Raw genomic sequence first — 27,354 nt, forward strand, 5'->3', positions numbered from 1 at the left:
TTACAAACCTGAGCTTATATAATATGGTTCAAAGTCATTGCATCAACTTTAAGCATTAGCTTTCTGCATCGAACTGCAAAATAAATGGTTTATTCATGTGTTTTCAGTCCGTTAAATTAAAAACAAACTAAGGTACTTTCACCAAGAATACAGAAGTATCGACGGTAGCCATATTAGATTTTACCTGTAAAAACCAACTACAGCATTTCGTGATCGTCTTTTATCTTCTTAGATTATTTCTAATGTTAGGTGTCAGTCTTGGATCAGTGGTAGTACTCCCAGCTCTGAGTCAGAAAGCCGGGTAATCAAGCCTTAATCCAGAAATTTAAGCACATAATGTAGGCTGATACTCCAATACAATACTGAGGGAATGATGCATTGTCAGAGGTGCTGTTATTCAGATAAAGCATTAAACTGTCTGCCTTCTCAGGTGGAAGTAAAAGATGCCATGGCACTATTTTGAAGAAGAGCAGGGGAGTTCCTGATGTCCTGGCCCATATTTATCCCTCAAACACCATCACTAAAACAGATATCTGATCATTATCTCATTGTTATTTTTGGGACTTGCTGTGTGCGAATTGGCTGCTGTGTTCCCTACATTACAACATTGACTACACTTCAAAAGTACTTAACTGGCTGTGAAGTGCTTTGGGATGGTCTGAGGTCATGAAAGGCGTTATATAAATGGAAGTTCTTTCTTTCAGAGAATAATTTTACCAATGCAAAATCATGCATAAAGTTTGATGGCAGTTGATTCAATGGTTTTATATGATGACCAGTTCATTGCGGTATCACTGGATTGTCACCAATAATGGTCAGTTTTTTTTTAAAAAGTGTTTTTTTTTGTGCGTTTGCTTTTTTGCCTCTGCAATTTTCATTTTTCCTCTTTCTTCCTCAAGGCATTTACTTCTTGCTGGATTTCTCAGCCTCTGGTGCCTCAATCAAACGGTCATTAACTTGTGTCTCAATGGTGACAGCGAGTGTTATCACACTACGTGAATTTGGAGACACACATGAGTCCAACCTTATATTCACTCGGCATCTACACACACTTTCACTAAATAGCAATCAGGAATAAGACTTAACCTACCTAGCTCAGGGGGCACGAAGGCAAATTGTAGCACCCAGACAGTGCCATGGTTGAAATCATCTGACTGAGCAGAGAATGAGAATGGAATCTGGGATCTTCCTGGTCATATAATACAGCTAGTCAATGGATAAACTCATGAGTTTAAAATTTGAATCTTGATTGCATAAATTTAAGAAAATTGAAGTATAAGATTTTGCTGGTACGTGATCATATGTTAAGAGATTGCGATGACTGAGTGGCTATTGTGGGCTAAATAAATATGGTAACCATATTGGATTTTGTACAGACACACATACCTAGATAAGGAAGTGAAAATCTGTAAAGTCTTGCTAGAAAATTGGCAATTCCAATTCCAACAGCTATGTTTCAATTTAGCACAACCATGACCAAATCTGAACGAAAGTTACACTTTGCTGGCAGAAGTACAAACTTAAGAAACTGGAACTAAAGTTTCTCAGCCTGGTTCAGTCAAGCTTGGACATCAGTCCTGGCATTCCATCTTGATAAAGTAAACATTGGACCAGAGAATCCCTACTCCCTGTGTTGAGACAATGGCCTACAGGTGGCATATTAAAGACTTGGATTAAAATCACTCTACCCTCATCTCATATCTTCAGTGTGCACTAATCATTACAGTCCCATCACATACCCATTCCACTGAGGAAGCAGACAAGGCTGTTCCTTAATCCCTACACTTTTGGCCCTAGTACCAAGCCCAGGAACCTACAGTATACAATTTAGAGAACTAAAATACAAAATATCAGTGTATGCCAGTAACTGATTACAACATATGATCAATCTTACTATCTCACTCCACATCATTCAACTATCTCACTCCCCAACACCGTCCAAACTGAGTTGAGTTGGCTCTCAAACTCGTCTACTCCAAAATGGTGTACATATCCCTCACCCACGATGTTCAAACACATATTGGAGATACCTAACCTTTCATATGGTCTGCAATAGAGGTTGAATAGTTAGAAATAGCAGTAATCCCCAAACTCTCAACTTTACACAAAAGGAAATCATCCCCTCACCACTCTCTCCCTAGCATATGTGCCAATATGAACGGGTGGAATAATTTGCCCATTTCACTGCTAGGGAGGCTAAGCACAATGAAGTTAAATATACTCCTCACCTTCACTATTGCTCCCCATGTGCATTCCAACACAGCAAATCAGGTATATTTCCAAATTCCTCTGGACAGGTAAGAGATCCTGAATACAGCCTAGGTGGCTCCAACTTTCCAAAATTGAGGGATGATTGAGCCTTCCAAAATGTCATTGGACAACACAGCTTTACAGTATCATTTTGGAACATGGCTTCCCCTGAACATCCAACAATGGTGTTGAGGTAAAGAATTCCCTTCCTATCTCCTTGCTGGGTATGCTCTTCCCAGACTCCCAGCAACTATCAAGTGGGATGCAAAAAGAAAAACCATAATAGCACAATCTCCTAACCTAAAAGGGAGGTTTGTAGCCCCAGAAGTTAAGATTGCAATTTTATATAGAACAGTCCATTGCCTTTTGAGAGCTGGCCAGCAAATTCCAGATTGTTTAACATGCCCTTCAACTCCACTATCCCCAGTACTTTACTGCATTCCAAACAAAGAAAACTTGCTCCCAGAACTTTGCCTCTGTAGGTTAAAACCCCACAGATACTGCTCCACTGTCTCATGGTTATCTGAGATTCCCCTATCTAGGAAATGTTTGTTAGCATCCCTTAGTAATCTGCCTTTCTGGTGGATAGGAGGAGGGCACATCACAGCTGGGCAGAAAATTTACTTCAGATGTGTGCAAAATTAGACCCATTAATTTAGGCCCTTTGATAAACTACAATAAGATGGATTTGCAGAGATCGGCAGCCTTGCTACTTTCATTCTATAGACACGCAGGGATGAATGTTGTTTTAAACTGAATTTGATCTAATTCTTCATTTATCATTGGACATAATTTTTTTTTACAAAATAAAGCACCAGAAAGAATTCCAGTTTATTTTCTAAAGGGTAAAATCTACCAATGTGATTACCTTGTACGTTCACCAACAGATTATCAGGTAGTCTTGGTTCTCAAATCACTAAATGGTATTACTCGTGATAAACTTAGGCCATTGATTAAATGGCTTTTCCCAGATGGTTCACATGCTTCTCCCCAGAATTGGAAAGATTGCATTCTGAGCATTTATGCCACTTATCAAGCAGAGACATAAGAAAGAACATAAGAAATAGGAGCAGGAGTAGACACATTGGGATTATTCCTAGCCATTATTCCAGCAAACAACTTTAGAAATCTCGGTTTTTCACATTACTATTTTCTCACAGTGAGTGAAAATATGGAGTTTGTGGAATTTGTATTATTTAAGATATACACCCAGATGGTAAATTCACCTCATTTGAATATCTGCAAAGTATGTCACTTTTTTTTTAGAAAAAGAAAAATGTTTTAACATCTAGTGCATGTCTAAAGTATGTAGGAATGATATGTCCCTTATTCAAAAAGTGTCCATCACACTTGCATGTCATTAGCTCAAGTATCATTCATAGAAAAGCAACAAAGTGCTATTAATTGAATAGTGATTGGTTGCTTTCTTATCTCTTCAGTAACATTTGAAACAGTCAACAAACAACAACAGATAGGAAAGCTATCAACAAGAAATCAATTTTTAAAAAGCTACCAGCAGACAACTATCAAGATGGACAAGAAGAACCTAGGAAATCCCTCAAAGTATTTTTTTTGTTGAGTGTTTTGAGCTAGTATCTTGATTTGTTAGTAATCCTGGGCTGAAAGTGCCAAATAAAATTTCTAAAATGAATGCATAAAAATCTCAAAAGCTGCCACAAAACTTGCCTCTTTGAACATATCTTCTGCCATCTCTTCTAATTATTCTTTTTGCTGGTCTGAAGTGCCTTGAGACATGTTGCTATATTAAAGGCGTTATATAAATGCAAATTGTTTCAACACTTGAAAGTGCCACACTGATTAGCTCTAATAATTACTATCTGTTGTTTAAATTTGAGAATGGTTAAACTAAGTAGAAAAGCCTACCCATCATGAACCAGTAGACAGGTGGGAAAAACTAATCATGAAACACCAAACACAAAACCAATCAAATCATTTAATTATTTTTCAAAGTTACTAATCAGATCAGCAACTGCAACAAAATCATAGAATCATACAGCATAGGAGGAGGCCATTCGGCCCATTGTGCCTGTGCTGGCTCTTTGAAAGAGCGATCCAATTAGTTCCCTTCCCCTGTTCTTTCCCCATAGCCCTGCAAATGTTTCCTTTTTAGGTATATATCCACTTCCCTTTTGAAAGTTACTATTAAATCTGCTTCCACCACGCTTTCAGGCAGTGTGTTCAAAATCATAACAACACGCCAAGTAAAAAAACATTCTCATCTTACCCCTGTTCTTTTTTGCCAATTATCTTAAATCTGTATCCTCTGGAAACAGTTTCTCCCGACATACTCTTAAAACTCCTCAATTTTGAACACCTATTAACTCTCCCCTTAATCTTCTTTGCTCCATGGAGAACAAATCTAACTTCTCTAGTCTCTCCACATAATTGAATTCTCTCATCATGGTAATGTTTTGGTAAATTTCCTCTGCACCATCCCCAAGGTCTTCACATACTTTCTAAAGTGCGGTGCCCAGAATTGGACACAATACTTTGGAACATAGGAACATGAGTAGGCCATTCAGCCCCTCGTGCCTGCTCAGCCATTTGATAAGATCATGGCTGATCTGTGATCTAACTCCATATACCCGCCTTTGGCCCATATCCCTTAATACCTTTGGTTGCTAAAAAGCTATCTATCTCAGATTTAAATTTAGCAATTGAGCTAGTATCAATTGCCATTTGCGGAAGAGAGTTCCAAACTTCTACCACCCTTTGTGTGTAGAAATGTTTTCTAATCTCGCTCCTGAAAGGTCTGGCTCTAATTTTTAGACTGTGCCCCCTACTCCTAAAATCCCCAACCAACGGAAATAGTTTCTTTCTATCCACCCTATCTGTTCCCCTTTGGCTGAGGTCTAACCGGTAATTTATAAAGGTTTTGCTTTTGTACTCTATGCTTCTATTTATAAAGCCAAGGATCCTGTATCCTTTTTTAAAAAAAACAGCTTTATCAACATATCCTTCCACCTTCAAAGATTTGTGCACGTGAACCCCCTTTTAATATTGTACCATTTAGTTTATATTGCCTCATTTTTCCTTCCAAAATGCACCACTTCATACTTCCCTGCATTAAATTTCATCTGTCATGTGTCTGCCCATTCCACCAGCCTGTCTATGTCCTCTTGAAGTCTGCTACTATCCTCCTCACTGTTTACTACATTTCCAAGCTTTGTGTCATCCACAGACTTTGAAATTATGCCCTTTATACCCAAGTCCAGGTCATTAACATCTATCAAAGAGCAGTGGTCCCAATGCCGACCCCTGGGGGACACCACTGTATACTTTGCTTTAGTCTGAAAAACAACCGTTCACTACTACTTTCTGCTGTCTGTCTCAGCCAATTTTGTATCCATGCTGCCACTGCCCCTTTAATCCCATGGGCATTAATTTTGCCAACAAGTCTATTAAGTGGTACTTTATCAAACACCTTTTGAAAGTCCATATACACATCAACTGCACAACCGTCATCAACCTTCTCCGTTATTTCACTGAAGAACTCAATCAAGTTAGTCAGACGCAATTTGCCTTTTACAAATCCATGTTGGCTGTCATTTATTAACCCTTGTTCTTCCAGGTGACATTTAATTTTATCTCTGATTATTGTCTCTACAAGTTTCCCCACCACTGCTGTGAGGCTGACTGGCCAGTAGTTACCTGGTTTATCCCTCTCCCCTTTTTGAACAGAGATGTAACATTTGCAATTCTCCAGTCCTCTGGCACCACTCGCATATCCGAGAAGGATTGAAAATTCTGGCCACAGCCTCCGCTATTTCCACCCTTACTTCCCTCAGTAACCTAGGATGCATCCCATCTGGCCCGTTGACTTTTCTACTTTGAGCACTGCCAACTGTTTTAGTACTTCCTTTTTACCTATTTTTATCCGAACCGATTTCTCTACTCCCTCCTCCTTTACTGTAACATTGGTAGCATCCTCATTTTTAGTAAAGGCAGATGGAAAGTACTCATTTAGTACCTCAATCATGCCCTCTGCTTCCACAAGACGATTTCCATTTTGGTCCTTAATTGGCTCCACCTTTTCCTTGATTATCCTTTTACTCTTCATGTGTTTATAAAAAACTGTAGTGTTTTCTTTTATGTTACCCGCTAATCTGTTCTCATACATTCTCCTTTCCCCTCTTCTTTCTTTTTTCAGTTTTCCTCTACACTATAAACCCAATAAAATCAAAATCAAAATTCTGATTTCTTTGAGTTACCATGTTGCTTCTTCAGCCTGACAACTAGATGCAGGTTAAAAACTACAACTTAGAAAATAATTAAACTTAACTATACAATTGCCCAAGCCCTGTTAGAAATATGTCCAATAAATTTCATCCCCAGAGATCTACTTTCTTTCAGGGGTTTGGTTTCTTGGGAATTTTCTCCTTTTAGAGCTTACATTGTTCAGCTTGACCTCCTCTCCATACTTTTTTGAGGCTCTGCATGGTGCGGCCACCATCTCTCGTGTTGCAGTGGCTGTGGCCACTCTGTCTTGCCCTGCAGCATCAATTCTTACCCTGGAGCACAAAGGCTTTTGCTTTCTTTTTGAATGGATGCAGCCAATGTACTTATATCCCAGGTAGGTGTGGCCACCATCACTCCTTCCAGGCTTTTCTGTGGTTCCAAGCAACTCCAGTGTGGCCCCCTGAACTGTTCACTAACTCCAACCCCCATCATGTTCCTTGACCCCCGAACTTACGTAGTGATGACCCCCCAGCCCTTCTCCCCCACTATCTTTTAGTCCCAGGCCCCAACTTCTCTCCTCCTCCTCCTCCTCCTCCTCCAACCCCACCCCCCGACATTCCCCTCCCCTCCAATGCTCCAAAGCCCAGTCCCACTGAATTATCCCAAGCTCCAATTTCCCCAGTCCCACAGGTACTCTCAAGCTGCAAACAGACTTCCATCTCCCTGCCTCCTCCATGGTCAAACACCCCTCCTCCATTCATTTTCCCTTCCTCCTAGTCTGAATTCTAAGCCACCAACTTTTCTTCTCATTTATGTATACTACACCACATCCATAATGACCTTTTCCTTCCTGGTCTTCGTACTCAATTCCAACCAGGGGTACATTGCCTTCCATCTGGTTGCATATTCTGGGTTTTAATAAAAAGGAGTGACTGATAGAAATTGAGTACATGGGTAAAGGAGCATGTCCAAGATTAAGGAAAAAATACAAAAAAGAAAGAAAATGAGAGAAGAAGTGAGTAAGAAATTCAGAGACAAATAGACACAATTATCAAAGCCACTTAGAGACAGAAAATAAAAGCGGCGGACCAACAGAAAGATTCAGAGAGTTACATAGAAAGAAAAAGAAACAAAGTTGTTTTGATTTTTCTCCAGGAACAAATGCACATGAGATCAACTTTATTATACTACAATGCATTATACATAACATGGTAGAATACCCTTGTTGTAATATATTCTCTGGTTCATCACTGGTGCATTTAAAAAAAAATGGACGTGCCTCAAGGTCACTTGCTGATAGATGGTAGTTACTGTTTTATAGGGCTCGATATTAGCAGGGCGGCGGGTTCTCAGCGGGGGGTCGACTGGGCGCGTGGGTAACGCGCATGGTGAAATCAGTGTGCTCCGCACGGAATCGCAGGCTAATTGGAGCCACTTACCTGTGCTTCCGGATTTCCCACTGGTAAGCTGTGCAGCGGGTGGACTGCGCATGCGCAGCATAGGCTGTCAGCTGGAGGAGCCCTATTTAAAGGGGCAGTCCTCCACTGACTGATGCTGCAGGAAATAGGAAAAATTACAGCATGGAGCAGTCCAGGGGGAAGGCTGCTCCCAGGTTTAATGATGCCTCACTCCAGGTATTATTGCATGGGGTGAGGAGGAGGGGGAGGACAGAGATCTTCTCCCCGGCGGGCGGGAGGAAGTGGCCTGCCTCTGCCACCAAGAAGGCCTGGCTCGAGGTGGCAGAGGAGGTCACCTGCACCACCAACATATCGCGCACCTGCATACAGTGCAGGAGGCCCTTCAATGACCTAAGTAGGTCAGCTGAAGTGAGTACACTTATTCATTCCCCTACACTCCGTCTGCCACATCACCGCCCCCACCCCACATCTCCTTCTGCACTGCCAACACTACTCTGTCACATCACTCCTCACACCCACTCAAACCTCATCCTCATCTTACCTGCCCTTACTTGCCTCGCCAGTACTCATCCCGCCACTACCACTCAACCCAATCCTCATACAATCTCATGGCTCTATCTCATACTCACCCTCTCATGCATCTCTTTCACAGTCAGCCTCACTCAACCTGCCACTACCTGTGCTGCAGCCACAGGGCATGCATCACATATGTGCAGTAGGAAGCGTAAGGCAAACGTGTCGTGAGCATGAAGGGGACGCACAAGGGTGTTTGAGGGTTTGTCATGGTTTTTACCTATATTTAATTTCGGATCAACTCACATTACATATTATATTGGCACCACTACTGCCACGTCTTTGCGAATCTTGTCTGGTTTGTGCAATAATGCCTTTTCCTGAAGACCACTATGAAGACCCACAACTGATGCCACCCATTGTGTCACTGCAGAGTGGGTGTAGGTATATTTGCAGGGCTCTTTTGTGCAGTTGACTGAGAGACGTCGGCGATGTCCCCGGTGGCACCCTGGAAGGATGCGGAGGAGAAGTTGTTGAGGGCAGTGGTGACTTTGACAGCGACAGGTAAGATGATGATGCTCGGGCCAGCCGGGAGCAGCTCGCATGAAGGAGGCTGCAGATGTCCACGACTACATGTTGAGTGAATCTGAGCTTCCGTGTACACTGCTGCTCAGAGAGATCCAGGAAGCTGAGCCTCGGTCTGTGGACCCTGTGGTGAGGGTAGTGCCTTCTGTGACGCAGCTCTCTCTGCCGTTGCCCTCCCTCCTGCTGTGCAGGTGGATGTGTCACAGCACTGTGTTGTGGGGCTCCACGTGTCAGAGGTGGACAGCGTGGCCAGCGAGGCTGGTGATGCTGTTCGTCCTCCGAGCAGGTCATGACTGCAGCTATGGCGGCCCCCATCTGGAAGATGTACATTTGAGGGGGACCGTAAGGTAGGTACATGTCTCTGGACACCGGGGTAAGTGTGCAAGTTTGTGAATTTTATTGTTAGGAGGAGGGTGGTGGAGGCCAAACTTCGTCCAAAGTGACAGAGTGGCCTCCTGCAATGAGTGAGGGTCTCCCCCTCCCACCTGTCAAGTGGACCTTTGCAGCTGCCACAGGCTGATGGCTGCAACACGTCCATTTGAACTGGGAGTGTTTCCCCCAGTTTGCAAAATCCCACCCCTCCTAAAATGTCATGTTAATCAGGTCTCTAAACGACCTGAAATACCTAAATAAATACTTTAAGTGGCACCCCGCCAGCTTTAATTGCCGGCGGGAGTCCCACATCCGGGGGCTGCTCACGCATGTCAGCGCGTCACTGGGAAACTCGGAAGTGGGCGGGTTGGAGCCGTGCTCCGGACCCGCCCCGGGAATCCCCGATTTTCGCAGCCCCCCCACCACGAATGCACCCGATCGGGGGTGCGAAAATTGAGCCCATAATTTCTACAGTTGTTTAGTACTAGTTAACAACCAGATGTCACAATAGCCAAATGTGTCATATTATGCTAGTTTTTGCCAATTGATTAGTGGCTGTTGAAGCTCCAGTTTCCCTTTGCGTGAAGGACAAGCTGGGCCTCAAATATCTTTGGAAGTTAAACAGAACTGACTGCAATTATAATGCACTCCAGCATTGTATCATTAGCCAGATAATCCTGAAACACCACCTTAATAGCCAGTCTTGCCAGTGAAAGCACCCGCCAGCACTGACTGGAATTTCAATCTTTCCACTCTAAAGTACTTATATACCAATATCCCCAAAGATCGGGCAATTAAAAAATATTGCTCCAGAATTGATGTGGGTGACTCCAAAACTTGTGGTGAAATAAGCTCAGAAGTGATTTTAGTATTAGCAGCTCACCCCTCTAGGCTGCAGTTAACAAAAAAAATTTCTACCTATGCCCTCAGAGGAATATGGTGAACTGGAGCTGTATCAGAAATTGTCAGCGATGTGCTGAACCTAACCAAATTATCCATGAATGTTCCTAACATCCGTGATTCTTCTCAGTGCAGGATGAATTTTCCAGGGTGTGTCCTGAGCATTTTTAAAGACCAGAGTGGAAACTGGACTTTCCCAGATTTTAAAAACCCATGGAGCATGCAGCAAAAGATCCTCCTTATGGCTTTGAAAACATGCACCAAAATCAAACTTCTGTTGCCCAGTCTACTTTCAAAATAAAAACAGCAGAAAAACAGATAGCTGGCAACCCTAATTATAGAGGATTGTCGCTACAAGAAATAATCTGAGCGTGATGTGTTAAGTGGTGTTTTGGCATTTAGAATTACTTATCAAGCAGGTATGACACATACGGTTATTTTATCCTGCACAAGGTATGGTGCAAACCTGCTTCTTGAATACCTCCCCATATGACTGAACACATTTCCTAGGGTATGGTATTTTTAAAAAATAATTCAGTGAGGTGAGGGGTGAACTTTCTGTCTGCTTTTCACTGAGCCCTCAGTTGTGATTGGTTAGCTGCACTTCTGCCGATATCCCTTGATTTTTACTATCCAGGCCTTCCTGGACTGTGAAACCCCTGGAATAATTTGGCATGCTGCATGCTGCCATCCTGACAGCCTCGGTGTGCTCAGAGCCGGCCCAAAAAGCCCTCCACCTGAAATCACCTTAGCTCTGAGTTTCTTCAGGTGAAGGGAATCCTAGACCTCATGCAACTTGTTCAATGACTCCAGCAGCTGCCTGCACTGGACAATAATGCTAGCCCTACACTGTATCTCCTTGATTTTCTCTTCACTGAGCTTCTTGTCTATAAACCCCTCTTTATCTATGTAATTCCTTATTAAAACATCAAACTACATGGATGAATAAACTTCTACTTCAGTGACCTGAGGGAGGGAGGGAGGAATGGATGGACACATGACTGGCTTTGCATTTATATAGCACCTTTCACAAATTCCAGACGTTCCAAAGCGCTTCACAGCCAATGAAGTACTGTCGGAAGTGTAGTCATAGTTGTAATGTAGAGAAATGCAGCAGCCAAGTTGCACACAGCAAAGTCCCACAAACAACAATGAGATAAAAGACCAGATAATCTGTTTTAGTAACATTGCCAGGATTGCAACAAGAAAATTATACAAACGCTTTTCCACTTAGTTACAGCGCATATTGGCTGGTCCATTTATTTTTGTCCTACTTATGGTGACTAGCTAACAATTCGAATGCCTGGATATCATCTCCCTTCTTTAAAATTTGGAATAAGATTTGATTTAATGAAACAGTGGACCCCCCATGTTCCATAATCCCATATTCCAGACTTGCTGAAACGAAGCACACATTGGCAGCATGTTGCTGATGCTCTTTCGCCTTTTGTCAGCCTTGGGCTGGCCTCAAAGTTGCATCTTTCCTTCTCTTCCTGTTTGTGGGACCTTGCTCCTCTTGCTTCAAATGCTCTTGTTCATTTTCAGCCGCCAATTTCGACATTTCTACCTGGAAAGACCTTTCCTGGTCTTTCTCCTTAGCCTCATGCTGGCTGGCTATTACACCAACTTAATTTCTGCCCCTTTTGATTGGGTTGATATTTTAGATATTACGGTTTCTGTTCCATCGACTTGTAGAATTTAACTATTTTAAATTGCCTTTGTCACCAGTGCAACTCAGTATGCCACGGCTCTACAGTAGATACTTTCTTAGGTTCACTAGCATCAGTCACTCCCATAGGCAATCTGAACATCTTACTTTCGTGGTAGTTGACTCACACTGCCCTATATCTACTTGTATGGTAGCTTAAACAAGGGGTATAACAATAGAAACTCCTGACTAGAACGGACACATACTTCAAGGCTCCTGAGAAAACACTTGGTGTGACGAGGCTTAATGCAACTTGATAAGCTGCTTTATGATTGGACTCCCTTAATTCAAACAGTAAAATTTATTTTCGTGTAGAAATGCACAATAGAAGAACATGTAACGCTTCCCCAAATCAGTGAGTCATCTTACTTTGCTTAAATAGATTATTTTTGACTAATCTTCCTGCACCCATTGCAACCCAACTGGCTCTCAGCCTTTTTTCAAAAACCTAACTGACTGCATATGTTTGCATCTCATAGAGTCATAGAGTTATACAGCATGGATAGAGGCCCTTCGGCCCATCGTGTCCGCGCCGGCCATCAAGCCCTGTCTACTCTAATCCCATATTCCAGCATTTGGTCCGTAGCCTTGTATGCTATGGCATTTCAAGTGCTCATCCAAATGTTTCTTGAATGTTGTGAGGGTTCCTGCCTCCACAACCCTTTCAGGCAGTGAGTTCCAGACTCCAACCACCCTCTGGGTGAAAAAGTTCTTTCTCAAATCCCCTCTAAACCTCCCGCCTTTTACCTTCAATCTATGTCCCCTTGTTATAGAACCCTCAACGAAGGGAAAAAGCTCCTTAGTATCCATCCTATCTGTGCCCCTCATAATTTTGTACACCTCAATCATGTCCCCCCTCAGCCTCCTCTGCTCCAAGGAAAACAAACCCAATCTTCCCAGTCTCTCTTCATAGCTGAAGCGCTCCAGCCCTGGTAACATCCTGGTGAATCTCCTCTGCACCCTCTCCAAAGCGATCACATCCTTCCTGTAGTGTGGCGACCAGAACTGCACACAGTACTCCAGCTGTGGCCTAACCAGTGTTTTATACAGCTCCATCATAACCTCCTTGCTCTTATATTCTATGCCTCGGCTAATAAAGGCAAGTATCCCATATGCCTTCTTTACCACCTTATCTACCTGTTCCGCCGCCTTCAGGGATCTGTGAACTTGCACACCAAGATCCCTCTGACCCTCTGTCTTGCCTAGGGTCCTCCCATTCATTGTGCATCTCTGTTTTATCTCTCATTGTTCAGTCAGAAAAGGTATCAAAGACTTCCAACACAATAAGTGAGAGGTGTTTTTCGATTGCTGAGATGGTGCTATGAATTGCTAATTATTTAAGTCAATGGGGAAACATCAACACCAATTTATTAGCATCTTATCTACCTATGGTCTCACAACCTTTTCAAAATAAACTTGTGTTAATACATTATGCCTTTAAAGCCCAACATTAAAAGTGACTCCTTTTCCTAATCCTTACTGTGGAAAACTGTTAAAAGATCCTGAAATGTGGTAATGCACTTGCAGTTTAGTATGCAACAAATAAAAATAATACATCCCTCAAGCAGATCACACTAAATCATGTTGTTTTTGGAAAGTAGCAAATCTGAATAGTAATAAAGCTGTGGAGCATTTCAGTTTTGAAATGTAACTACTGATATTTATGGTCATGTAGGTTTTATGTACACCTATGCACGCATCAGTGTCCTGTGTATTTATTGATGTAAAAGATTTGGAAAGCCATTTAAATTGTACATTTACACTGATGATAGGACCAGTTCCATCAGTAACAAAGGCTCCTCACAAATATTTGCCTTTCTTTTGGACCATCATCATAATTTTTTGGGAATAATTCAAGGACTTTTTTTTATTCGTTCATGGGATATGGGCATCGCTGCTAAGGCCAGCATTTATTGCCCATTCCTAATTGCCCTCGAGAAGGTGGTGGTGAGCCGCCTTCTTGAACCACTGCAGTCCGTGTGGTGAATATTCTTCCACAGTGCTGTTAGGTAGGGAGTTCCAGGATTTTGACCCAGTGACGATGAAGGAACAGCGATATATTTCCAAGTTGGGAAGGTGTGTGACTTGGAGGGATACGTGCAGGTGGTGTTGTTCCCATATGCCTGCTGCCCTTGTACTTCTATGTGGTAGAGGTCGCAGATTTGGGAGGTGCTGTCGAAGAAGCCTTGGCGAGTTGCTGCAGTGCATCCTGTAGATGGTACACACTGCAGCCATGGTGCGCCAGTGGTGAAGGGAGTGAATGTTTAGGGTAGTGAATAAGGTGCCAATCAAGCGGGTTGCTTTGTCCTGGATGATGTCGAGCTTCTCGAGTGTTGTTGGAGCTGCACTCATCCAAGCAAGAGGAGAGTATTCCATCACACTCCTGACTTGTGCCTTGTAGATGGTGGAAAAGCTTTGGGGAGTCAGGAGGTGAGTCACTCACCGCAGAATACCCAGCCTCTGACCTGCTCTTGTAGCCACAGTATTTATGTGGCTGGTCCAGTTAAGTTTCTGGTCAATGGTGACCCCCAGAATGTTGATGATGGGGGATTCAGCGATGGTAATGCCGTTGAATGTCAAGGGGAGGTGGTTAGACTCTCTTGTTGGAGATGGTCATCGCCTGGCACGATACAGCCCAAGGAGGGGAGGGGAGAGAGGGAAGGGGAAAGGGAAGAAAGCAAGCACGAAAGAAAGCACAAACTTTCAAAAGGTCAGGAAGTCCCAAAAGTCCACACTGCCAACGGAAGTGTAATCCCTGTTGTAATGTAGGGAAATGCAACAGCCAATTTGCGCACAGCAAGGTCCCACAAACAGCAATGAGATAAACTAGTCAATAGTCTGTTTTAGTGATATTGGTTGAGGAAGAACTCCCCAGCTCTTCTTTGAATAGTGCCAAAAATTAACATCCACTGAGTTGGTAGACGGAGCCTCGGTTTAACATCTCATCCGAAAAATGGTGCAGTAAAAATTCTGATCAAATTGATATTGTGTTAATTTTTGCTGGGTCAAAATCTTGGAACTCCCTACCCAACAGCATTGTGGAACCATCTTCACCATACGGACTGAAGTTCAAGAAGAAAGCCCACTCAAAATCTTCTCAAGGGCAACTAGGGATGGACAATAAATCCTGACCTTGCCAGCAATGCCTAAATCTCAAGAATTAAATAATACTTAAAAAATTACTGAATCCATATTAAAGCGAGTTTGGAAATTACAATGTCAGGTTTGTTTAGTTGGGGTGTAATGTTTTTGGGTCTTTTCTATCCTTTTTACTTTAGATAAATTTATCTTCTGTATTTTAGATTACTCTCGTACGTGAGCCTTAACTCCCATCATTCTTGAGAGCATCTTCACTGGCCTGGACATACAGTTATGTTTTTGATAGTGACCCCAGGATATCGGTAAGGCAGCCCCAGTATCTCCAGTCTTTCCTCATAACTAAAGTTCACCTGGATGATGCCAAGGACGGGAAACTAATGTGGTATGCATTCTATGACTTTAATGTCCTTTCTACAATGGGGAGCCCAAAACTGCTTACAGTACTCTAACTGTGGCCTAACCAATGTTTTGCACCAACTTATTATTACTTCTTTATTCCTGTACTCTTATGCACTTATTTGTAAAATCCAAAATAGTGTTGGACCTTTTTTATCACCTAATGTATCTAAACTTGCACTCAAGGAATTTAAACGTATGTATTTGTCTCTCTGCTTATCCACACCCTTCAGTGTCTTTTTATTGACTATATCTCCATTCCTTCCCCACAAAAGTTTATTACCTCATATTTATCCACATTAAACTACATGTTCCACCTCTCTGCCCATTCTGTTATCTAATTTATCTACCTGAAGATTTTTTTTAAAAAAAAGTTCTCTTTGCTGTTTGCCAAATGCCCTACTTTTGAGTCTTCAGCAAATTTCAAGATTGTGCACCTATGCCCAAGTCCAAATCATAGACAGAAAACAAAAAATGTGTGCGGTGTGTGTGTACGTCAACCAATTTCCCATCCAGGATGCTACATTTCTTCTTATACCGTAACCTTGAGTTTTCTAACAAGCCTCTTGTGAGATCACCTTCTGAAAATCTATATGTCCATCTATTGCATTTCCTTTTGCTATCCGATTTATCCTCAAAAAACTCCAATTAAATTTGTCAATCACAACTTGCCTTTAACAAATCCATATTGACTGTCCTTGATTAATCCATGCATTTCTAGATGTTCACTAATTTTATTTTGAATTATGGATTCTAAGTATTTGCCTTCAAGTGACATTAGACTACCTAGTCTACAGGTTATCCAGTTTAACCTTCTCTCTCTTCTTGAACAAAAGGTGATCAAAAGGCTATTCTCCAGTTCCACAACACAGTTTGCATATTTGAGGACAACTGAAAAATTGTGACCAAGTGTCTGCCATCTCATCATTTGCTTCCTTCAACTGCCTAGGGCACATGCCGTCACAGCTCAGAGATGCTTGCAATCCTTATCTAAACTGTCCAAAGAAATAGAAACAAGCATTCATCTAACATATTTTTGAATCTATTTGATGTTCTGATTTGAAGCAGACAACAACTTGTATTTATATAGCGCCTTTAATGTAGTAAAACGTCCTAAGCGTTTCACAGGAGCAGTTATCAAACAAAATTTGACACTGAGCCACATAAGGAGATAATAGGTCAGGTGACCAAAAGCTTGGTCAAAGTAGTAGGTTTTCAGGAGAGTCTTAAAGCAGGAGAGAGATAGAGAAGTGGAGAGGTTTGGGGAGGGAATTCCAGAGCATGGCCACCAATGGTGGAGCGATGAAAATGGAGGATGTGCAAGAGGCCAGAATTGGAGGAGCGCAGAGAACTCATGGGGTTGTAGGAGGTTACAGAGATAGGGAGGGGTGAGGCCATGGAGGGATTGGAAAACAAGGTTGAGAATTTTAAAATCGAGGCGTTACTGGACCGAGACCCAATGTAGGTCAGCAAGCACAGGGGTGATGAATGAACAGGACTTGGTGCGAGTTAGGACATGGGCAACAGAGTTTTGGATGAACTCAAGTTTATGGAGGGTGCAAGGTGGAAGGTCAGCTAGGAGAGCATTAGAATATAGTCAAGTCTAGAGGTAACCAAGGCATGGATTAGGGTTTCAGCAGCAGATGACCTGAGGCAGGGGCAGAGATCGGCGATGTTCTGGAGGTGGAAGTCGGCAGTTTTGGTGATGGAGAGGATGTGGGGTTGGAAGCTCAGCCCAGGAACTCTAAGGTTGCGAACGGTGTGGTTCAGCCTTAGACAGTGGCCAGGAAGAGGGATGGAGTCGTGGCTAGGGGACGGAGTCTGTGGCGGGGACCGATGACAGTGGCTTCAGCTTTCCCAATATTTAGTTGGAAGAAATTTCTGCTCATCCAATACTGGATGTCGGACAAGTAGCGCGACAAAGCAGAGGCCGTGGAGAGGTCGAGAGAGGTGGTGGTGAGGTAGAACTGGGTGTCATCAGCATGCAGTTGGAAGTGGATGCTGTGTTTTCAGATGGTGTCACCAAGGGGCAGCATGTAGATGAGAAATAGGAGGGGACCAAGGATAGATTCTTGGGGGACTCCAGAGGTAACGGCTACGTCTGGATAGATACGAGTGGAACAAGGCGAGGGTCGTCCCACCCAGGTGAACAACGGATGAGAGGCATTGGAAGAGCATAGTGTGGTCAACATTGTCAAAGGCTGCAGACGGGTCGAGAAGGATGAGGAGGGATAGTTTACCATGGTCACAGTCACACAGGATGTCATTTGTGACTTTGATAAGGGCTGTTTCAATGCTGTGGCAGGGGTGGAAACCTGATTGAAGGGATTCAAAAATGGGAGTTTCGGGAAAGATTAAATATACTGAAATACTTCAAAGGGTAGAAAAGGGTAATGCAGTAGATGTAATAATATTTGGATTTTCAAAAAGGTCTTCGATAAGATACCGCATTGTAGACTCATGGCTAAAGTCAGAGCATGTGGAATCGGGGACAGGTAGCAGAATGGCTACAAAACAGTAAACAGAATGTAGGGGTTAAGGGTAGCTACTCAGACTGGCAAAAGTGGTGTTCCGCAGGAATCAGTCCTGAGACCACTGTTGTTCACAATTTACATTAACGATTTGGATTCGGGAGTCGGAAGCGCAATTGCAAAATTTGCAGACGACACAAAATTGGGGGGGGGTGTAGTTAATACAAAGGAAGAATATGGCAAAAGGACAATAACAAACCTGCAGAATGGGCATGTAATGGCAAATGAATTTCAATATAGATAAGTGAGGTGGTGCATTTTGGTAGGAAGAATAAGCAAGCCACATACTGCTTGGATAATAAGAGTCTAAATGGGATAGAGGAGCAGAGAGATCTGGGGGTACAGATACACAAATCACTAAAAGTAACAACACAGGTTAATAAGGCTATAAAAAAAGGCAAATCAAGCACTCGGGTTCATTTCTAAAGGGATAGAATTGAAAAGCAGAGAAGTTATGTTAAACTTGTACAGAACCTTGGTTAGACCACACGGAGTACTGCGCACAGTTCTGGTCGCCATATTATGGAAAAGATAGAGGCATTGGAGAGGATGCAAAAAAGATTCACAAGGATGAAACCAGAACTGAGAGGATATCCTGATCAGGAAAGGCTAAAAAGGCTGGGGCTTTTCTCTAGAAAAGAGAAGGCTGACAGGTGACCTGAAAGAAGTCTTTAAGATAATGACAGGGTTTGATAGGGTAGTCGTAGAGAAAATGCTTCCACTTGCGAGGAGAATCCAAAACTAGAGATGATAAATATAAAATAGTTGCTAATAAATCCAATAGGGAATTCAGGAGAAATTTCTTTACCCAAAGAGTGGTAAGAATGTGGAATGCGCTACTACAAGGAGTAGTTGAGGCAAATAGCATAGATGCATTGAAGTGGAAGTTAGATAAGCACGAGAGAAATTGAAAAGAAAGGTATCCCGATAGGGCTAGATGAAGTAGAGAGGGAGGAGGCTCGTGTGATAGATCAGTTGGGCCGAATGGCCTGTTTCTGTGGTGCAGTTTCGATGTAGTTTGATGAAATAACGAAAATTAACTTTTAAGAATATGGAGTCTCATTCCTCCAGATATTAATTGTTGTTAGGGACATTTAAAAAAAATTAAAATTGTTTTTTTTTACTTATTCTTTCTGTCTCTTTCAATCTTACCATCTCATTATTTCGCTTTCTCTAACTAATTTTACAGAGAATTTACTAATCTGACACTTCCTGGTTCTTAGTCTGCGTGGCTTGTAAAGGATGCTTTCATTTCCTGGTTCTTACTGGCAATGATGTTTCCAGCTGATTGGTTGAGGGGAGAGAGAGATCCTTTCCCCGCTCTCACAGTTCAGAGAATCCCGGGAAAGACCGCTGCACTTCTTGCAGGTCTCCATTGAAACAACTTGGTGCCCAGAAGCCGATGAAAAGTTTGTGGGTGAGTTAGTTACTTACAAGTGGCAGGAGACATACATTCGTCGCTTGGCGCAATTTCCGGGTTATTGATTTAACTATTAGCTACTATTAAGATTCAATATCCAACATATCATATTAATCTTACCGTAACGGAAATAGCATTTTTTTTAGCTGGCCTGTTTAGAAGAATAGTAGTGATGTTGTTTTCAGTTGTGACATTTAGTGTCTGGAATGATGACTTCACATCTCCTGTGGCAGTGGCTTCACTATGGGTGGGGACTTCTGCAGAAACCAATGTTCCTATGAGGTCAACGTACTTTTGTCTAGCTTCCTCCTAAAAATTTCAAAAACAAACTTAGTTAGTACTTGTCCAGCATATTCTTTCGTCTTAACCACCTAGTGGAATTTTATAGAACACCTTTATGAAAATGGTAGCAATTTCACAGTTTATTTTGGCATTTAACACAATCATGCACTTCCCAGTGGAAAGTGTGTGTAACATTAAAACAGAATCTATAACTGAAATATGCACAAACATTTTTTCATTGCAAGTTATTTTTTCCTCCTCAGGTACGCCTGCATAAACCAAGTCACTGAATATATTTAAGGAGCTGGATAGATTTCGAGACACAAAAGGCATTAAGGGGTATGGGGAGAGAGCGGGAATATGGTATTGAGATAGAGGATCAGCCATGATCATATTGAATGGCGGAGTAGGTTTGAAGGGCCGAATGGCCTACTCCTGCTCCTATTTTCTATGTTTCTATTTGCATCGAAAAGGGCAAAGATTTCTCTATTCATGGGGCTCGGTCAATCCTCCTATTGAACAAGATACATACGAATATTCAAAAATGTCAGGCAGGAAAGGACCAACTAGTCCATCTAGCCTGTCCCATGCAGTCATGATGCCTTATGCCAGATGGTAAAAAGTATTGTATATTCCAATAATATGTTCATCCTCCAGTTTTATATAACTTCCTGTCAATGAGGAAATGCCTTTCCTACAATAATGTCAGCAAATGTGTTGCAATTACTACTTTCAGAATAGAACTATTTTGTAAATGATTCAATGTGTGAATATGCCCTATTTTGTTCTAAATAATGACTGGTAATTGAGGGCCTGTAGTTTCCATAAGATATCATTCAGATGTTCCCAAGAGGAAATAAGAACAAAAAAGAGGAAGATCCTTTTGTGTCTGAAACTGGTGGAATTATACCAAATTATTGGGTTGTCTGTGGTGCTGCTCACAATAAGTTAGCCGATACGCTGTTTTATATGGACCATATTATGATGTGACAAAAATGAAGCAGTGAAACAGGTCAATATCAATACCATCGACACAGGTAGAAAGAGGGATGAGGTCCTGCAGGCAGATTTTAAGGAATTAGGAAAGAGATTAAGAAGCAGGACCTCAAAGGTAGTAATCTCCGGATTACTCCCAGTGCCACCCGGTAGCAAGTATAGATGAAAATGTGGCTGGAGAGATGGTGCAGGAGGGAGGGCTTTAGATTCCAGGAGCATTGGGACCGGTTCTGGAGGAGGTGGGACCTGATCAGGCCGGAAAGGTTGCACCTCAACAGGGCTGGGACAAATGTCCTTGCGGGGAGGTTCGCTATCATGAAGCGTGGTGAACAAGGTTGTTGAGCTGCAGGCGCAAATAGCCACATGAGAATACGATGTTGTGGCGATAACGGAGACCTGGCTCAAAAAAGGGCAGGATTCGGTACTAAATATTCCTGGATACAAGGTGTTCAGGAAAGATAGGGAAAGAAAGAAAGGAGGGGGTGTGGCAGTATTAAGGAGAATATTGCAGTGCTGGAGAGAAAGGATGTCCTGGAGAGGTCAAGGACAGAATCTATTTGGCTCGAGTTAAGAAATAAGAGGTGGCATTACACTACTGGGTGTATTCTATAGGCCACAGCTAGTTGGAAGGATATAGAGGAGCAAATTTGCAGGGAAATTACAGAGAGGTGCAAAAGACATAGAGTAGTGATAATGGGGGACTTCAACTATCCTAATATAGACTGGGATAGTAATAATAAGGGGCAAAGAGGGGGAGGAATTTTTGAAGTGTGTTCAGGATAACTTTCTTGACCAGTACGTTTCCAGCCCAATGAGGAAGGAGGCATTGCTGGACTTGGTTTTGGGGAATGAGGCGGGCCAAGTGGAGCAAGTGTCATTGGGGGAACATTTAGGGAACTGCAATCAGAGTATAAGGTTTAGAATAGCTGCGGAAAAGGATATGGATCACTCTAAAGTAAAAATACTTAATTGGAGGAGGGCCAATGTCAGTGAGATGAGAACAGATCTGGCCCCGGTAAATTGGAATCAAAGATTGGCAGGCAAAACTGCAAGTGAACAATGGGCAGCCTTTAAGAAGATGGTTCGGGTACATTCCAGGTACATTCCCACGAAGGAGAAAGGTAGGGTAACCAAAGCCAGAGCTCCCTGGATGACAAAAGAGATAGGGAGTAAGATGAAGCAGAAAAAAGGGCGTATGATAGATGTCAGGTTGATAATACAAGTGAGAACCAGGCTGAATACAGAAAGTTCAGATGGGAAGTAAAAAAGAAAATGAGGGGCAAAGAGAGAGTATGAGAATAGACTGGCGGCCAACATAAAAGGGAATCCAAAAGTCTTCTAAAGGCATGTAAACAGTAAACGGGTAGTAAGAAGAGGGGTTGGGCCGATAAGGGACCAAAAAGCAGATCTACTCATGGAGGCAGAGGGGATGGCCGAGGTACTAAATGAGTACTTTGCATCTGTCTTTACCAAGGAAGAAGATGCTGTCAGAGTCTCAGTAAAGGAAGATATAGTTGAGATACTGGTTCAGCCAAAAATTGATAGTGGAGGTACTGGAAAGGGGAGCTGTACTTAAAATAGATAAGTCACCCGGTCCGAATGGGATGCATCCTTGGTTGCTGAGGGAAGTAAGGGTGGAAATTGCGGAGGTACTGGCCGTAATCTTCCAAACATCCTTAGATACAGGGGTGGTGCCAGAGGACTGGAGAATTGCGAATGTTACACCCTTGTTCAAAAAAATGGTGTAAGGAAAAAACCCAGCAACTACAGGCCAATCAGTTTAACCTCGGTGGTGGGGAAACTTTTAGAAACGATAATCCGGGATAGAATTAGCAGTCACTTGGACAAGTGTGGATTGATTAGAGAAAGCCAGCATGGATTTGTTAAAGGCAAATTGTGTTTAGCTAACTTGATAGAGTATTTTGATGAGGTAACCGAGAGGGTAGACGAGGGCAATGCAGTTGGTGTGATGTATATGGACTGTCAAAAGGCATTTTATAAAGTGCTGTATAATAAGCTTGTCATCAAGATTGAAGCCCAAGGAATAAAAGGGGCAGTAGCAGCATGGATACAGAATTGGCTAAGTAACAGGAAACAGAGAGTAGTGGTGAACGGTTGTTTTTCGGACTGGAGGGAGGTGTACAGTGATGTTCCCCAGCGGTCGGTACTAGGACTACTGCTTTTCTTGATATAAATTAATGACTTGGACTTGGGTGTACAGGATACAATTTCAAAATTTGCAGATGACACAAAACTTGGAAGTGTAGTGAACAGTGAGGAGGATAGTGATAGACTTCAAGAGGAGATAGACAGGCTGCTGGCATGGGCGGACACGTGGCAGATGAAATTTAACGCAGAAAAATGCGAAGTGATACATTTCAGTAGGAAGAATGAGGAGAGGCAATATAAATTAAAGGGCACAATTCTAAAAGGGGTACAGGAAGAGAGAGATCTGGGGGGGTATATGTATACAAATCGTTGAAAGTGGCAGGGCAGGTTGAGAAAGCGGTTAAAAAAGCATATGGGATACTGGGATTTATAAATCGAGGCAAAGGGTACAAAAGCAAGGAAGTCATGATAAACCTTTTTAAAACACTGATTCGGCCACAATTGGAGTATTGTGTCCAGTTCTGGGCATCGCACTTTAGGAAAGATGTGAAGGCCTTAGAGAGGGTGCAGGAGAGATTTACAACAATGATTCCAGGGATGAGGGACTTCAGTTACATGGATAGACTGGAGAAGCTGGGGTTGTTCTCCTTGGAACAGAGAAGGTTGAAAGGAGATTTGATAGAGGTATTCAAAATCATGAAGGGTCTAGACAGAGTAGATAAAGAGAAACTGTTCTCATTGACAGAAGGGTCAAGAACCAGTGGACATATATTTAAGGTGATCGGCATAAGAACCAAAGGTAATATGAGGAAAATCTTTTTTATAGAGTGGTTATGATCTGGAATGCATTGAAAAGTACTTGAAAGGAGAGAATTTGCAGGGCTACGGGGATAGGGCGGGGGCATAGGTCTAGCTGAACTGCTCTTGCATAGAGGAGGCATGGACTCGATGGGCCGACCGAATGGCCTCCTTCCATGCAGTAACCTTTCTACGATTCTACGAGGTACTTTTCTCTGATGCGTTATTAATTGGATAACTAGACAAATTATAGTACACACAGGGTTAAAATTAAGGCTCACTTAAGGAAGAGTTGCACAGGCATTTTGATAGTATCAGATGATTTATATGACAGACATACATTCTGTCCCCAAGGGCATGATTTTAGCCTGGAAAAACAGGTGGGTTGGGGGCGAGGGGGCATTAAAAATTGCAACAATTTCAAACCCGTCCCCAACTCACCCATTTCCGGTTTTCACGGGGGCAGTCAACCAACCCGCTCTCAGGAGGCGGGTTGGTCACTAAATCCTTTCAAGGAGACTGCGGGCCTCTATTTTTTCAGGTTTTGTGATTTTAGCTTCTGGGGGCTGGGATTGCCGGACCTTCTTCTTCACACTGCGTGAAAGGAGGAGAGAAGGCCCGAATCTGCAGGTAAGTGCCTTTATAGCAATGCTTGTGGGCCCGGAGCAGCAGGAGTGCTTCCCCCAGGCCCAACAAGCCTACCTGCAATGACCCCTCCCCCCTCCCCCCAAGATTGCCGACGCCTTCCCAACGATCGCGATCCCCACGATGACTGACCCCCTCCAATGACTGACAGCTCCTCCCCCCCATGACCCCCATGCCCGCCGATGCCCCCCCCCCCACCCCCATCCATTCAATCTAAGACTTACCTCTTCCTTGCTCTTCTTCCATCCGACTGAGGCCAGCCTGTCAATCAGGCTGCCCTGTCGGATGGGAAGTCATCAAAAAAAAAACGTCAAAATTGTAAGGACGTCTGGGAAACCTGTACTTCCGGGTTTCCCGTCTGCAATTCAACTCCCCGGGCCATCCCGGCTCCAGGCTAAAATTATGCCCCAATTATCTGTTCCATTGTATTTAAAACAGTTACTGATGAGGATGAATTAGATTGTTGCTGTAACATTCATGTGGGACAAGATACTTCAGTTATAGGTAGAGGGTAGAATCGTGGAAAGGTTGCAGCACAGAAGGAGGCCATTCGGCCCATCAAACCCTTGCTGGCTCTATGCAAGAGCAATCCAGCTCGTCCCACTCTCCTGTCCTACAAATTTTTTCCTTTCAAGTACTTATCCAGGAAAAGGGTGAAGCTACTCAAGTCAAAAAAGCAGTACCTCTTGATCTTTTTAAAGTTATGTTTGTTTGATGGCGATACTTGACTGTTTTGAATCTTCTGAATGTCTGATTATCTAAATGTAGTTATGATAAATAGAGTTTAATGTCTCTTATGCTGGTCTATCTTCAAAGTAATTTGGGCTATATCTTAGTTGAATTGCAACCGAAGTCAGTCATATAGTGTTGGTGTACAAACCTAGTCAAAGGACTCAGTGATAATAAATAAACATGTAAGAAGTAATGATGTGGAGATGCCGGTGATGGACTGGGGTTGACAATTGTAAACAATTTTACAACACCAAGTTATAGTCCAGCAATTTTATTTTAAATTCACAAGCTTTCGGAGATTTTCTCCTTCCTCAGGCAAATGTGCCTTAGGAAGGAGAAAATCTCCGAAAGCTTGTGAATTTAAAATAAAATTGCTGGACTATAACTTGGTGATGTAAGAAGTATGCAGCCATGTTTTGAGGATCAGTTTTTTGCTCAAGGTTGGCAGAGATGACACTTGTTTCTGACATTTCAGAGACTGGTAAAAATTTATAATTACTGTAAATATATTAGTTATGAGTACTGTTCTTTTACCTATTTTACATTCAATAAATTTGCCTAGTGTTTTAGAGCAGGAGCCTCCGTCTAATAGCTTTGTCAACTAAATGCAAGATCGCATGGTGGCATGTGATATATTCCAGTCAGCCAGAATGGATTGCAAAGATGCCCTGTTTGACACCACATTCACCGAGATAGTGGGCAAAAAAAGGCACACTCTGGTTCATAAAGGATAGGAAGTCTGCGTATAGGTCTGGTCAGTGACGCTGCATCCAGCATAAAAACCAAAAAAATATAATGCTATGTAATGCACAATCTATCATTCTGTTGCTAAGCTGAGTTGAGGTCAGAGTTTAACTGTTCTTTAGGCTTAAGATCACAAGTCTAGATCTTTCTTTTAAAAAAAAGTGAGATTTGTAAAGTCACTCAGAGGGGACAAGCATTCTGGCTCCTGTGTCAAATGAGTCTTTTGATTCACTACATTTAAAAAAGTGTGGCACAGAAATTTGAGCGTGACATTCTTTATAAATACTTATGATTTTGTTAAAATAGCACATAACTGGAAATCTTTTCCATGGTGGCATTACAGTAGGGTCATTGTCTACAGTCCCCACCACAAGTTGTTGTTGTAGTAGTAATCAATCCCACAAAAATCTCAATATTATCCGCAGTAAGTGGATTGATAGCAAGTAATATTTGTCAGTATTGTATTAATTCGATTACACAATATGGAGGGAGAGTGGAAATGGGTCAAAGAGTTAGTAAAGAACTTCATTATAGGGTACTCGGAATTACAAAGGAATCGGGTACAACATGGAATAGTAGGGATATGCAATAAAGAAGCATTTCAGCTTCTTGAAAGAAGTTTAGACATATATTGGTGCACTTTAGCAAATTCCAGAGAAATTTTGTAGTGTTTTCCTGGGACGACAGACTTAACATAGCATCGCAGTGGCCAATAGAATGTAGTCAGGGATTCAGCTTTAACAGAATATGGATAGTAATAATGATGCAGATTTCTAATTCCTAACAATCAATGATATTCTGGAATGATTGTGTTAAAATGAATGTATTCACAATTTCAATGATGAAGACAAAATTTTTTTAAAGTGTCAAAACAATATTTTGTTTTTCATATTGTTATACTTTGCAGAGCAAGCTGAATAAGCCATCCAGGAGATGCAAAGCCATTATATCTGGTCAGGTACTCAAAAAATATCTCTTGCCCTGCCCCTCACCCTCAGGATAGAAGATGCAGAACACTAGGGTGAACTTTTCCTCGTTATGCTGATTCTCCAGCAGACGGGGACAGAAAATTGTTCAGGGACCCATCCACTTCTATCCCCACAACAATTTTCCGGTGTCACTTTTGCCATATCTGTTCTGTGATGGAATAGTGTAGCCATATTTGGCTGGCTGCAGAGAAAACCAATTAAGACCTGGAGAGGGAAGGATGAAATGTGCAAGAAAGAGAAGATAGAGTGAGATATCGTACAATAATGCAAGTACTTATATTAGGTAAGTATTATGATTAAGTGCTCGCAACACAGAACTTTAAACTATGGGAATGCATATCAGGAATTTGTACGTGGAGATAGGTGTGCCCAAGTTGCAGTCTGTACTATTTTAGTGGACACTTTTCCTAACTTCCGTGTTCAAATTTCCAATACGTGTTGCTATTGTGGAGTGCCAAATCAAAAAATTTAACCCAAAGCACCCCATTTCAGGACGTCCCAGGAACTACTTTTTAAAAAATTCGTTCATGGGATGTGGGCGTCGCTGGCGAGGCTAGCATTTATTGCCCATCCCTAATTGCCCTTGAGAAGCTGGTGGTGAGCCTCCTTCTTGAACCGCTGCAGTCCATGTGGTGAAGGTTCTCCCACAGTGCTGTTAGGAAGGGAG

The 27,354-nt window shown here is 42.4% G+C and overlaps 1 protein-coding gene across 2 annotated transcripts in view; it reads right to left on the bottom strand.

The window, feature by feature from the left end:
* eci2 (enoyl-CoA delta isomerase 2) overlaps positions 1–27,354 on the bottom strand; it is a 226,393-nt gene that overhangs the window by 81,240 nt on the left and 117,799 nt on the right. For both annotated transcript variants that reach the window (XM_068001778.1, XM_068001777.1), the window contains exon 4: positions 19,513–19,701. In XM_068001778.1, the coding sequence (XP_067857879.1) occupies positions 19,513–19,701 (189 nt within the window). The remainder of the gene's footprint in view (positions 1–19,512; positions 19,702–27,354) is intronic.

This window comes from Heptranchias perlo, chromosome 2, assembly GCF_035084215.1.
Source record: "Heptranchias perlo isolate sHepPer1 chromosome 2, sHepPer1.hap1, whole genome shotgun sequence".
Lineage (NCBI taxonomy): Eukaryota > Metazoa > Chordata > Chondrichthyes > Hexanchiformes > Hexanchidae > Heptranchias > Heptranchias perlo.